A 14,563-nucleotide genomic window follows, 5' to 3' on the forward strand; every position below is an offset into this window, starting at 1 on the left:
CACCAAAACATTTTCCTACACAGCGAGTGATTGAGCAAGCCCTAGCAAACAGGCACTGAAGCAGCCCACTGCTCCCAATGCCTGTCGTAGCCCTGCCCACTCTGTACGGTGGCCTGGAGTGTCCAGGGGCGGGGGTGAAATCCCACTGGCCTCCCAGGAGCAGGACTGGGGAGCTCCGCCTCCCATCCCTCTGACCCAGCATGACTTATTCACCTTTAAATTAAGTGTGGCATTACTCAGAAGCCTTCTTCCCTGCAGCCGGGCGCCGGCAAGCACAGGAAAAGGCAAGCTGAGCAGGGAGCCCAGCAGCAGCAGCAGAATTGAAGATGATGCTGAGGTTTGTTTGTTAAACCTTCAGATGGGGGGTGACTTGTGAGAGATTTACATGCTTAAAAGTTAATTCCCCTTGCACTGGTTTGGAGCTGTTTCTCAGGCTAGCAGCCTACCTCACAAGGTTGGTGTGAGGACACAATTAGGAAAGTAGTGGGGAGAGAGCCATGTATGTTTTGTTGGGGGTGGGGGGTGTTTTGTGAGCTGGTGCAAAAAATCATTGTTTGGTTGTCGTGAAGGAGGGTGGCCACCTATGCCCGGCCAGGGAGGGGGGGAGGGGCGGGGCGCCAAGCTCAGGTTTTGTCCCTGGGCTCCAGTTTGCCTGGATATGCCTCTGATTATACCCCACTGAGGTCTATCCTCTCCAAACACCACCCTCCTCAAGCTCTGCCCTAAAAATCTCCAGGAATTTCCCAACACGGAGTTGGCAAGATATAAATGGGACCTGATTAGGGTGGGGTTTGGGAAGGAGATGGACACCAGCAGAATATACTGCCATACAGTCCTCCTTCAAAGCAGCATTTTTCTCCAGGGGAACTGACTGATCTCCCTCATCTGGAAACCACTTGTCATTCCAGGAGATTTCCAGCTACCACCTGGAGGTTATACTAATACCACTTTGCACCAGTAACTGAAGGCTCTGTCAAACCCAATATATTAAACAATATTTTCTAAGTAACTTATATCATCTCTCTATATAAAAAGCTAACCATTTGTTTGTTGGTCTTGCCCTAACTCTGTAATGGCTGGACGGATCGCCCCCAAATTTTCACATGCTGTACCTCCCTGTTGTGGCTGGTCATCGGACCTTCAGATCGCCAAAAGTCCATACCTGAGCCAGGTAAAACGTCTTTTTCCTGACGCACCAGGCCATGAAGCTGGCTCTGTTTAACTGTCACCCTTAGAATGTTCCTGCAGCCTGCCTGTCTGTGGCCTGAGGGCTTGGTATGAGGGCTTAGAACAGTGGTGGCGAACCTTTGGCACTCCAGATGTTATGGACTCCAATTCCCATCAGCCCCTGCCAGCATGGCCAATTGGCAGGGGCTGATGGGAATTGGAGTCCATAACATCTGGAGTGCCAAAGGTTCGCCACCATGGGCTTAGAATGTTCAGGTAGATGGCCAAAGATGAGCAGTGAAAACAGTAAATAGGTAATACTGTTAGGTAATAGGAGTGGAAGTGAAACACATACACACTTTGCCGTGTGAGATGTCAGATGGGGTTCCCCCCCCCCACACACACACATGCAGGTAACTTTCACTCTCTGTGCCTCACCCACTGCTACCACACAACACACATACACTCATCCACATCCAGCTCATCCTCACACACCTCACTCTGCCCTCCCTCACATCCAACCACCACTTACCCACTTCCTCACCCATATTCGCCACAGCTCTCTTTTACTAAAAGCAAGCTGGATTTTGCCTTTTTCTTCTAAGAAAATCCGCGGGGTGAGGGGCAGAGGCCAACACTACTGGCTCCGCTTCTTTTGCACATGGCCGCTTTAAAAACCCAGGGAGCTGGCCTTGATCTGAGCGCCTCACCACCCTGCCTCTGCTGCCTGACTGGGATAGCCTCCTTGCCCCAGTTCTGCCTTACCCAAGCCTGGACTGTGCGTGTCAACCAGCCTCATGGACAGCGGGATTCGCACTCTGGACAGTTCCGTTGTGGAATGGAAAGGGTTACCATATACTAAAAACCAAGACAGCACCATATAATAATGTGAATTGAAAAGGGAAAGAGGAATTCCATTTGACCACCCCAAAAGAAGAAGAAGAAGAGGAGGAGGAGGAGGAGGAGGAGGAGGAGGAGGAAAAGGAGGAGTTTAGATTTATATCCCCCTTTCTCTCCTGTAGGAGACTCAAAGGGGCTTACAACCTCCTTGCCCTTCATCCCTCACAACAAACACCCTGTGAGGTGGGTGGGGCTGAGAGAGCTCCGAAAAGCTGTGACTAGCCCAAGGTCACACAGCTGGTGTGTGTCGGAGTGCCCAGGCTAATCTGAATTCCCCAGATGAGCCTCCACAACTCAAGCTGCAGAGCTGGGAATCAAACCCGGTTCCTCCAGATCAGAGTGCACCTGCTCTTAGCCACTACGCCACTGCTGCTCCCAAAAGGCTATGCTGGGGATCATTGGACCTGCATGGACATCTGTGTGGGTTGCAGACTGTGATGAGAAGGACAATTGCCACAGCAATGCGTGGCTGGGCCCCGCTAGTTAGTAATAATAACTTTTACCTATATCTATAAATGCGAAATACCACTGACTGACTGACTGACTCATCAAAAGAACTGAAAAAACCACCTAACCTACAAAGTTGAAATTTGGCACACTGGTTTATTATGTGGTTTAGGTGCTCGCTAAGAAAGGATTTTTCAAAATATTCAGTTTTACTTGAGTTATTACACATTTACTGTTGAACTCTGGCCATCTGCGTTACTGATGAACTCTGGCCATCTGCACGAACATTCTAAAGATGACAGTTAAAAACCTGCTTGCCAAGCTAAAGGATGCAGTACAGGGAGTAAAAATGATTCGTTTCACAGGAGATTTTAATGAAGGGCACTTTGATGCTCTACTTCCATGTGTCGAATCGACAAATTCTGATAATGCCCACCAAACAAAAAGCACAATTGAGCCAATGGTGGCCCAACTGGATTCTACCACCGACCTCCTCAATGCACACGAACCTGTTCCTTCTGTTGAAACAGCTAAAGGGAGGAGAGGGATTAAACGCAGAAAGCGATTTACAGATTCGATTAAAAAAAGACAAGTTAAGGGAAGCTGCTGCAAAATATGTGAAAAACAACCCAGAAGTTCACAGACAGGCTGTGATGAGGTATGCTGAATATCACTCCAAAGTTCACAAACAGGCTGTAAAGAAGTATGTTGAATGTCACCCTGAAATTCATAGAGAGCCTGTGATGAAGTATGCGTAGCGAAGCACGGTGCCCTGCTAGTTTTTTCATATAGGTACAGTCACACATCAGTGAGAACTGCAGAAGACTGTAATACTTTTTGCTAAATACATTTCAATAAATGAAATACTTCAGTGTCCTGTGTCTGGCTCCCATTTTTTCCACTTTTATATTGGAGAAAATGGATGCCATTCCCAAACAGTTTGCTGTTGCCATGGAAGGTGTGTGTTTCATGCCTCTTCATAACAATACACCCATAGTTTTGATAAGGAATTATTACCATTTTAATTTTTGCAACAATTATGAAAAAGTAGCAAAGATGATATAAACTACATGATTTTATGACAAAGCTGTATCTAACAGTCACAGATGGAAATAAAAATAAAGACAAATGTAACAACACAGTTGATGTGAATAAAGCGAGATGGATCATGCTACTAACTAACCAGAGAGACTTTCTGACTGACAAAGGAATTGCCTTTAGAAAAGGCTGGAATGGCTAACATTTAGAGCTTGTTTCTATTTATTTCTCATTCAAGGAAATATGAACATGATAAACAAACGCTTCCTGACTCAGTAAGTAAATATACGAGGGGAGACCAGATCACTGAAATCACTAACCTCATCTGAACCTAAGTGGAATTCCTTTCATTCTGATTCATGCTACCATTCAAAGAAATATGGAACTTGTTGGCCAGTTTGGCAGTAGCAATGATAATCAATAGACCTGTGGCCTGAAGGACATGCTTTTATACCTGCAGAAAATCCATACTCCTCCTTCCCCATTCCCACTGAAATTATAAAACTGTGCATGTTCAAAATGCCTGTGTTCTTTGCTCTTCCTCTTTGTCAGTAAGGAAAAATGTAATGGAGTAGGTTTTGCCACTCTGGTCACAGTTGAGCACTTTGCTCTCTACTGTAAGTCAGATAAGGTGGTATCTTGCAAAGACAACTTGTGTGTCCAGAGCAGTCTTCAGATATTCCTGAACTATTATCTTTTGTATTCCCATTTCTGTACCTTTCATAAGACAACCTTGTTGATCTAGAAGAATTGCCAAAGTTGCATTGTAAAAGCCTACTGGTAACCTGATGACTGTTGGTCCAAACTAGCCTTCTCAAAGGATGTGTGCAGATATATCGAGCGTTTCTCTTTAACATGTTAAAAATAACAACAGTGCTTTGCGCACCAGACCATGTCAGGAAATAATAAAGACTCTGGGAAAGGTCTGGTTCCTTTCAGGACTCTTCCATAGATCTCATCTTTGATGTCCGTATTGGCTGCAAAGAGAAAACAAAACAAAATAAACATTGCGCCCACTTTTAAATTGCTTTGTAAGAGAACTAAAAGTGAACATCTTCAAAGTGCACATCTTAAGCTATCATAGGGCCAAATTAGATGTGATGGCAGCACAGGGATGCCACCACCATTTGAAAGTGATTTTAAAATGTAGTGTGGCAGGCTGAGGTGCTCTTTTTCTCCACCATGCCTTATCAAGTGCTGACACAGCCACACACACATACACAGGTGGCTGTTTCAGTATTAAAAATGGTGCAGGGATGACAACAAGGAAGTTCTGCTGCAGGTTTAATCATGATCACACACTCCTAGCATTTTAAAATCGCTTTTACATGGTGGAGATGTCCTTGTAGCAGCCATGGGGACACCATTAGAGCACAGGGCTAGGATCTGGGATAGCAAGGTTTGAAACCTGACTCTACCATGGAAGCTAAAATGGAGGACAGAAGAATAATGTAAGCCACCTTGGGACTCTATAAGGGAGAAAGGCAAGGTGTAAATGGTCAGTAAATACACATGCTTTTCCTCAGATGTGTCCCAACACATGCACAAAATTGAAAAGTTTGCTATAGCAGGGGGTGATACAATACCGTACATACAATCTAAACTTTTACAAAATTGACTTGGATGCTGTCCAACTATATCGGGACATGTTTTTAGATATTGCAGGGGAGTAAAAAGTTAAACTTTTAGCTCTTTGTGATGTGATCAGTCTATTCAGTAGAGAACAAGGAAAATGTCTACATAAGCTGATACCAGGTACATTTATCAAAATAGGTCTTGCCATACATGTTTCCTCCTGTACCTCAGAAAGGTCATTCTCATGCCTTCGTAGAATTAAGACCTTTTTACGGTCAAGCACAGGACAGGCAAGGCTCAACCACAAGGCTCTTCTTCATGGGCATAAACAGATCTCTCAGAAAACGGATCTTAAAGTTATAGCTAAATGAGTTCATTCAAAGAACATCATTTAGAACAAACACATTCAGTGTCATTTAAGTACAGGGTTTTTTGAATTGTAAAATCTTAATAAGTGGGTTGCACTTAGATAAGGCAACCTATACAGAGAAATTGGGAAGGATAGGTGGGAGATGGCAGGAGAGGATGCTTGTGGGGGCAGGAGAAGGAATAATAGGGAGAGTATTTGTTACTGTAATTAAAAAAATGTAAATAAACAGTTTGTGTTGCTAATTAAAAGTTAAAGCTGTACTTCAGCTATCTGAAGATCATTTGTTGAAGCCAAATGTGTTTTATAAATTGAACCTAAAGAGCTGAAATCAATTATATACAGGAATACAATAATTTCCCATAAACTGATTTATGTGATTTTAATAATAATTTGTTCTGAATGTCTGTGTTTTTATTGTGGAGATTTTAAGCAGTGTGCTAAGAAAGTGAGGCACATAAAATCCTAGTGGCATAACTGAGTTTTCTTTGGAGTCATGACTATAGGCATTTGCATTGCCTCAAAATGTGCTTGTACTCACTTAAAGGATATGAGTTTGAAGAGGGAAAAAGATAGCTACTATTCTGAACTCTGTACATTGCCCATCCCTAAATCCCCCATGGCTCCACTGTCATAGAGTGTGGCAATGGAGGCCCCTCCCCATGATGTCACTGGCTCCTCCCTATCAAGTAACTGGTCCCTCTCAGAAATTAGAAAGTCTACACCCCTGAACTTGGGTGTCTCTAGGCCAGTGATGGCGAACCTTTTCGAGACCGAGTGCCCAAATTGCAACCCAAAACCCACTTATTTATCGCAAAGTGCCAACACGGCAATTTAACCTGAATACTGAGGTTTTAGTTTAGAAAAAACAGTTGGCTCCGAGGCGTGCGTTACTCAGGAGTAAGCTTGGTGGTAGTCGGTGGCTTTGCTTTGAAGCAACCATGCAACTCTTCCAATGGGTGAATCATGACCCTAGGAGGGTTTACTCAGAAGCAAGCCCCATTGCCAGTAACCGAGCTTACTCCCAGTAAAGGATCATGCTTTAGTTCTTCACATGAAAATCAGTGGGGTTTAACAGCGCTTAACAGGGTTACCTACGCTGCTTCCCCAAAACTAGATCTTAGGTTTAATGCTATTAATTGAGCCCAGCTGTCCAGGCCAGCCTAGATGTGTGGGGGGGCACTCTGGGCGTGCCCACAGAGAGGGCTCTGAGTGCCACCTCTGGCACCCGTGCCATAGGTTCGCCACCACTGCTCTAGGCATTAAGGCATACAACTTATAATTTTGCCTAACATTAGAATGCAACTGAGCAACCTACCGGCACCATTGGTCCGCTGCCAGTCCCATCTTCAGTTTGGTGTTTTCTGAGGTGTGGGAATTCTGAACTCTCACGATAATCTCGGCCCTTGGGATTCAGCATATCAAGCACCATTTGGCTCTTGGATGGAAGAGGTGGTCTCCTCTGCCCTAATTCAGACCTTGAGAGTTTGACAGATTTCTTCATTGGCAACAGAGCATCTACATTGGCACAGAGCTTCTGCTTGCTCTGAGTCTTTTCATTCAGGGCAATCATTTCCTCTGACTGCTCAGAACAAGTGTAAGAACGAAATCGGGCTGTGGGGACTAGGAAAGGAGGGGAGGATTGTTGCTTGTTAGAGGAGTTGCCGGTGTCCAACTCTTGTAATTTGGTAAAGCTCTGATCAGGAGTAGATAGGAGTTCTTTTCGTGGAACCTTGGTCAATTCCTGCTCTCTCTTAGACATCTGTTTGTCCTTGGCTTTTGTAAAATCATACAGTGGGTTGTCAATCATCTCTGGTTTGGGGTACATTTCTTCTGGTAGCGTGGGTTCTAGCGTGCTTTTCCTTACCTCAGCATATCTGCAATGGTTAAAGAGACATCAACTAATGGTGGAGCAAAACCAGGTTAGAGAAATTTATGAAAGCTGGGAAGGATGTCCAGATGCCTGTGATGAAAGCAGGTGAGAATACTTATTTTAAAAAATTGGAACAGGTGACTACAGCCACAAAAATGGTGATATTAAAACCAGTTGCCTATCATTAAGGAGCTATACCTTGCCTCACAGAGAGAAAGAATCTCAAATAAGAATTTATTCACTGCCATTTCTTGGCTCTTCTTTCTTCTGTAGAATATTAGGGAGTAGCCTAACCCCAGCTCGGCCATCCACAACTTAAAATGTACCTGTGCCCTCGTTTTGATCAGCTTGTTTGAAAATGACACTTTCTTGATTTAATTTTTCCTCTCTATCAGTTCTCTCTTTTATTCTTGGTTGTTGTATTTTGCCTTTTTAAATAAATGTTTTGACCATAAACCAGGCAGAAATGCCAAGTCCAAAAATCAAAACACAACCTTCACAATATCTTTGTTTATTAGGGCTGGTCACTTGAGTGCACAGGGGGCACCTGGTTTAATAGAATCAGATTCTGCAGTTGAAGGGCAATTGAAAGTACTCATAGCACCCACCACTCAGCAAGTCCTCCAGTTCTAGTGTGAAATGGGAGGTGAAAGCAGGGGAAATGGGAGGAGATGAGAAAACTCACACTTGGTCCTGATTCCTGGGTCCTGGATTTCGATGAGTTACAGCCTGAGCAGGTGATTTCGGCGACTGAGGGGATAGGTTGGAAGGAATGGTAGGAGACTCCAGTTCCATCAGAGAAGTGGTATCTTTGGTTTGTGGGTCATAATTCCAGAGGGCAGGCGACTGGTCAGGTGGTGAGATCTGTTTAAGATGACCTGTTGCGGAGAATTGCTGAGAGGCAGCAGCCGACCGTAAATAGCTTGGATTGATGATATCGGTGGCTGTTATACTGCAAAGATGAAAGTGATAACGTGAAGAAAAAGAAATTGAAATCCCACACAGCAAGAGAAAACAGGCAGCCTGCCACTTTTGCCAGCTGCTGATTCAGTGGTGAGAGACACTGCCCTTTCACACAAGACTGGCCAACGGCTCTGCTATCATTATGAGTGTGATTTCACTAGATGGACACCATCAACCATTAGAAAGAGAGGGATAGGAAAAAACTGCATAAGGAAAGAAACAGAAGGGAAAGAAAGTATTTAGCATCTGTGTAGCACTTCCAAATTTCAAAATCCTCGAAAGATGTTATCACAATATTGTTCACAATAGCCCTGTAATGTAGACTAATGCTAATCACAGTAACTTTGCAATCCTATGGAAAGTTACTCCAATGGGCTTAGTAGCATTGGGCTTAGTGACACTGCAGTCTTATGGAACATTACTCTAAGTGAGTTCAATGGGCTTAGACTGGAGTAACTCACCAAAGGATTGTACTGTTAATTATTACATTTATGGACAATGTAAAATTGCTATTCTAACATTCTTGTGGGGTGAATCTTGTTCCTTGATATATACATATTATAAATAGTGTTTGATAAAAAAATTTCTTGAGCAAACGCTTTGCCCCGGGCTCCATTTTCCCTAGATATGCCTCTGCTCCACCCTCCCAGGGTCCATGCAGGCAGGCTTCTGCCCTCCCCAGGCCCAGTAGAGTAGGAGCCAGCAGTAGGGATGCACAGGGGGTGGGGTTACGCAATGCATGTGGGTGGGGCTACATGACCCGCAGGGGGGGCGCCCAGAGGACATTTTGTCCCCAGGCACCACTTTCCCCCCATACACCTCTGCATTTAATTGGAGTTAAAGAGTCCTGTACTGGTATCCATCTGCTCAAATGCATGGATGGAAAGTTTACTGAAATGCATAATGATATAAGAAAAATCTTGTTACAATATATACCAGCTATCCAGGGCTCCACAAGTTTTAAAGTACCAACTACAGCCCTCTCAATGAACAGAGGTAGTAAAATCCAGAAATTTTCCTAACCAAACCCAAAAGCAAACAAGTGGAACTTGGAATTACTCACCAGTGAAATAGTACTAGATATTTTACCCTTTAATGTAAGGATACCATGTTGGAATTCAGCTTTCACCTCAGACAGATTTTGAAAAAATATTTTAGAACAGCTCTACAGTAGAACAGCTCTACAGATCAGAACATCACTGAAGAGTTAAAGCGACCCTCAATGATTTATCTGAAATTCATTTTTTAATGACAAAAAAGGGCCATTTTCAAGGATTATGGTATATCTTTCTAGACTTTTAAAAAACTCTTCTATTAATCCATTAATTAAACTAAGTATCAAGAACTGATGAGACCTCAAGGATTAAACATTCAGCAGCACAACCCAACATACCAATCTCTAAGAGTTTTTTAAAAGTCTAGGATTTCATACACCATCTCTTCCAACTGATATTGCAGATACGCCCCCGGTTAAACAGACAATCATTGAGGCAAACCTTTTCTCAATACGCTGAAAAGATCTTACTGTTAATAAGATGCTGCAATTTCAGCCAAAAGTTTTGAAAAGAAATTGTCAGAAGTAGATAAAAGATCCAAACCCTCATCCTCTCGAGGCTGACCACCACCACCACCACTCTGCGATCTATCACCTGAATAGTTGTCGCCTGTGGAAGTGTTTAAATTAATTAGAGATTGCTGTTCTCCAGGTTCTTCTATGGTTTCATTCTCTACATTTTCCAAGGCAGAAAATCTATTTCGGGTTGGGAAATCAATTTGAAGCTGGTCATTAGAGGCTTGTTTTAAAAAGGCATCAAATTTAGATAGTTTTACATTTGGTTGCCAAAGATTCTCGCTTGGTGAGCTGATTCTATTTTTCCTTTTAAACATCATTCATAAAAACCAAGTCGTTTATTTAATTTGTATTTTGTTTTAGTTGTATTTACAAAAAGTAAGATACCAGGTAGCCGGCAGACATGAGTAATTGCTTGCAGCTGCACTGCAGTGAGAATTACAGAAGCTGCCCTCAAAAAACTTATCTAGTTCACAAAGGGCTCCTGCTCTTCACTTACACCTGGAGATGGCAGGGTAGAATCTGGGACCTTGCATGCCAAGTGGATGCTCTGACAAGACAGGTCATGGATGGCTCAAGATCTTGTGGTACCTCTGGGAGAAAATCTAAACAGCAACTTCTTCAAATAGAACAATAAATTGCAATGTGCTCCTTTTTAACAGTACTCAGAACCTATCAGCTCACTTTTCCTCTTGTGAGTAGCTATTACTCCTTATTATCCTTACTCAGGCATTCACTGTTACCCTACGTCTTCCTGAATATATCCTCAAATCCTATTCAATCCTATTCAGTTGACTGATAATAGAATTGTTTTTATGGAATAGAAAGATAACTAAATATGGGCAGGAGGTTGCCATGTCCCTCCTGGCAACAGGTGGGAGATGTTGGAAGGAGACACACGGGGCAATAATTGGTATCTGCACACAATGACATCCGACATGATACAGAAGCACTGATCTCTCACTGGGAGGATGCTCTAGCACTTGTTCTAGCTTTGGGGTAAGTGTAGAGCGCCCCCCCCCCATGCAATGCAGGCACTTATGCATTGCGCCAGAAGTGATGTCATTGTGCATAGATGGCGATCATCCCCCCTTTTGCCAGCCTACTACTGCCCATTGAACAACTGAGTGTCAGCAGAGCCAAGAATTGCTGGGAGATTACCTGCCATTAGTGGGCATCTAGGAACCCTAGCAGAAATGGTAGGGTAAATGCATCCAGATAGACCAGAGCTGTTTTTACACGGTCAAAATATCACTGTGCAGCTGGGAATTCCACACGGCTCCTGAAGCTGAATAGGATCTGCCCTGGTGTCCCCCTTAGCCTGGGATTTACCTTAGCCTGGGATTTTCAAAAATCACCAGCCTGGAGATTCTTTTTAAAAATTCCAGTGTGATGCTGCTTGTGGCTGTGCCATGCAAAACCCAATCAGGAGCAGGACTGGTTTATTTTCCCCACCCAGCCGGTTGATCTCTCTGCCTGATGTTCATTCAAGCTGCCTCTCAAAAACAGCAGCCAATCAGAACAATCACTTGGTCTGTTTTCCTCAGTACCAATTTTATTTTAAATCAATTAGCAGACCTATTCACTAGTTTTCTCCCTCTGACAGCAAAATCTTATTTTAAACCAGTAAAAACACAGATCAGTTTCTTCCATTCCCACAGAACATACACAAAAACACCAATCAAGGGCAGATCAAGTGTATTGTTTGCACCCAGCCAGCTGATCACCCTGCCTGACATCCATTCAAGCTGCCACTCAAAAGCAACAGCCAATCAGAACGTGGGACATTGGGCATGCTCAGAAATGCTTCTGAAGCAAATACAGAAGTTTGGGTCATGCAGAGCAAACTGGAGCATTACTAACTCTGCTCCTGGGCAGAAGCGGGGAACCATGCATACGCAGAAACCGGGATTAAATAGCCCAGGTATATATGATCCCAGCTCAACTCTGGTGTAATTGTGCCATGCAAAAATGGCCCTAATATACTTTGAGAGTTCAGGTCAAGTTTGAAAGAAGTGTTCAGTGCCCACATAAAGCTTATAAAGGTGAAATCATGAGGTTACCAGGAAAAGTCTTCTTTGCCGTCATCCTGAGATGCTGTTACAGTTCCTCGATGGCGAGCAACAGCAGCTGCTTCTTTGGCTACCAGGTGACTAGATCTTTTGTTTGAAGAAGAGCCCCTTGAAGTGAGGAGAAAGTAAGTTTTATTTACTTCTTACTTCATTTCAAATTTATAACCTGGCTACCCCACAAAAACTGGGCTCAGGGCAGCAAGCAATATTGTCGTAACAAGTACAAAAATACAAAATAAAACATCTAAGTTCCGGTTTAAAATCACGTCATGTACATAGCAACAGCTTGGCAACCTAAAAACTTCAGCTTCCCAGGTATTAATTTTTTTAGCACATCTATTTATTTAGAAGCAAGTTTTCCAGTCGTTATTCTCCAGTTCCTTCTATCTCTAACAGATACAGATCTGCCTAAAGGCATGTCACCAATTGACACAACAATAATTTTTGCATGAAATAAGCTGCTTGTCAACCTACCTATTTATGGACTCCCAATCTTTGCCATGGTCTATACTGCACATGCTTCTCACTGGTTTCTGTCCAACAGACTCATCCCGCTCAACCTTCACAAAATCTGAAGCAAAAAGTATTCACAAGAGAGAGAGAGAGAAAGAGAGAAAGGAAGAGAGAATGTGATGGATTATGGTCCAGATTTATGGCCATTTACGCACTTGAGGTCTCCTTCACACTGAGTGTACATTCCCTTCCGGTTTAATGCTTGGTTATACACATGTTTTCCTCTATTAGGCAATCACCCTGCATTCAGATCAGAGAATTCTGCGGTTTCTGAAAACTTTGAAATTGTGACTTTTCCTTTGCAGGGAAAGTGAAGGAGATCACAGTGCATTTAGCTTTCCTCAGGTTTTCTCACTCCTGCCCACCTTTCCCTGCATACAACACAGCAGTTCCTCCCACTGTTTGGGCCACCATTTCAGAAGGGTGAGAAGGGCTTTTTTTTTCCAAACAGAAGATCTATCCCTGGAGTGACAGACCTAGTGAAATTGACAAGAGATTGATATGGTCTAGCAAACTAACATCGGACCAAAAATGACAGTGGGGGGGAAAAGGTGGCAGGCTATCTCCCCAAATGGAGGCTGAATGGAAACAATGAGGAAGTGGTGGGTGGAAAAAATGTTGGCTTGACTAGGGGCACTTCGCAGGAAGACAATCCCTGTGCAAACAAAAACCCCCACTGCAAAGCAAACAGCTGCATAATAAACATTTCTTAAAAACCATACTACATCTCCCCATTTCAACACTATTTATGAACATCAGCTATCGGTGAAGCAATTGTATGTGACACTCAAGATCTATCACTGAGATGCTGCAGACAGTACACATGGAGCCCACAGTGGGACAAACACTGGCGTACCTGCGCAGTTTTTGCAATGGGGCAGAGCATGGGGCAGGTGGCTGGCTCTTGATGGGAATGCTTGGATCACCCTAGTCAGGCGTGGGGCACAGCACCTGGGGTTTGCTCCAGGTGCTGCTTTATAACAGTACGCTCCTGGGGACAAACTACCCTCCCCCCAGCCTTTTTGTCCAGTGAAAATGGTATGAAAGGAAAGGCTGAAACACACGCACATACCCTGTACCACTTTTATGAGCAAAATCCATTCCTTCAGCACTTGGATCATCAGTTCCCCAATATTACATATTAGACAAGTGGGGCCAGGTGCATCTGAAGCAAGGTATAGTGAGGCCTGGGCTAGGGCAGGGGTCTTCCTCATCTTTCTACAAAGACACCTGCACTTCTCTGAGGGCAGAGCTGCCACCTCAGAGAGGAAGGGAAATAAAGTGAAGCCAGAGTTGCTGCCCACCATACTGATCTTTCATTGACCATGGAAGGAGTCTGACTGGAGCAGTCCAGGGCTAGCCTGGCCCAGGGTTTGACCGGTTAGTGACTGTCTGAAATTGTCGTCCTCAGCATTTGGCAGTTTTTTCTCATCTCTGCATCTTCAACACACATTGAAAATTCAATATAGACAAGTATCAGCAGGTCCTTAAGGATGCCCCCCAATCTGACTGCTTTAATAGGAAGACGGAAGTGTGTCCTTGTCCAGAATAAAGAGAACATAAAATTATTCCTGCAGAAATGATTCAGGAATAACATTAATGCTTTTCTCTTTAGTCATATTTGGGATGTCTTCAGTATGGAGATAACAGTCACAACAGCATTTGTTATTGTTTCACGGAGGAGAGATTTATCAGTGGCTACTAGTGATGAAGACTAAAGGGTGTCTCCACATTCAGAGGCAGTGAACAGTGCCAGGAAGCAACCTCAGAGGAAGGCTTTGGCCTCTATGCCCTGTTTTTGGCCTTCTGGTATAAGTGGTTGGCCACTGTGTGAAACAGGATGCTAGAATATCTAGAACAATGCTTTGATCCAGCAGGGGTCTTCTTATGTTCTTATCTTTGCATTTTGTAGCCTGCAGGATGCACTCTTCATCACTCATGTTCAACAGATCTGATTGGGAAAAAAGAGAGGTGCCTCCCAGCTTTATAATGATGCAAGTGGAAATAAATTCATCTGAAGTCTATATTACTGACAGTCTCAGGTAGAGGGCTCTCTCTCTCTGACCATGTGCTTAGAA

The 14,563-nt window shown here is 43.6% G+C and overlaps 1 protein-coding gene across 1 annotated transcript in view; it reads right to left on the reverse strand.

Moving 5' to 3' along the window:
- Positions 1–3,551: 3,551 nt before the first annotated feature.
- INPP5D (inositol polyphosphate-5-phosphatase D) overlaps positions 3,552–14,563 on the reverse strand; it is a 71,469-nt gene continuing 60,457 nt past the window's right edge. The window contains exons 23-27 of the mRNA XM_048506904.1: positions 12,447–12,543; positions 11,964–12,080; positions 8,053–8,319; positions 6,813–7,371; positions 3,552–4,529 (exon numbers count right to left, since the gene is read on the reverse strand). Of these exons, the coding sequence (XP_048362861.1) occupies positions 4,488–4,529; positions 6,813–7,371; positions 8,053–8,319; positions 11,964–12,080; positions 12,447–12,543 (1,082 nt within the window). The 3' untranslated portion in view covers positions 3,552–4,487. The remainder of the gene's footprint in view (positions 4,530–6,812; positions 7,372–8,052; positions 8,320–11,963; positions 12,081–12,446; positions 12,544–14,563) is intronic.

The sequence above is a fragment of the Sphaerodactylus townsendi genome, linkage group LG08, assembly GCF_021028975.2.
Source record: "Sphaerodactylus townsendi isolate TG3544 linkage group LG08, MPM_Stown_v2.3, whole genome shotgun sequence".
Taxonomy (NCBI): domain Eukaryota; kingdom Metazoa; phylum Chordata; class Lepidosauria; order Squamata; family Sphaerodactylidae; genus Sphaerodactylus; species Sphaerodactylus townsendi.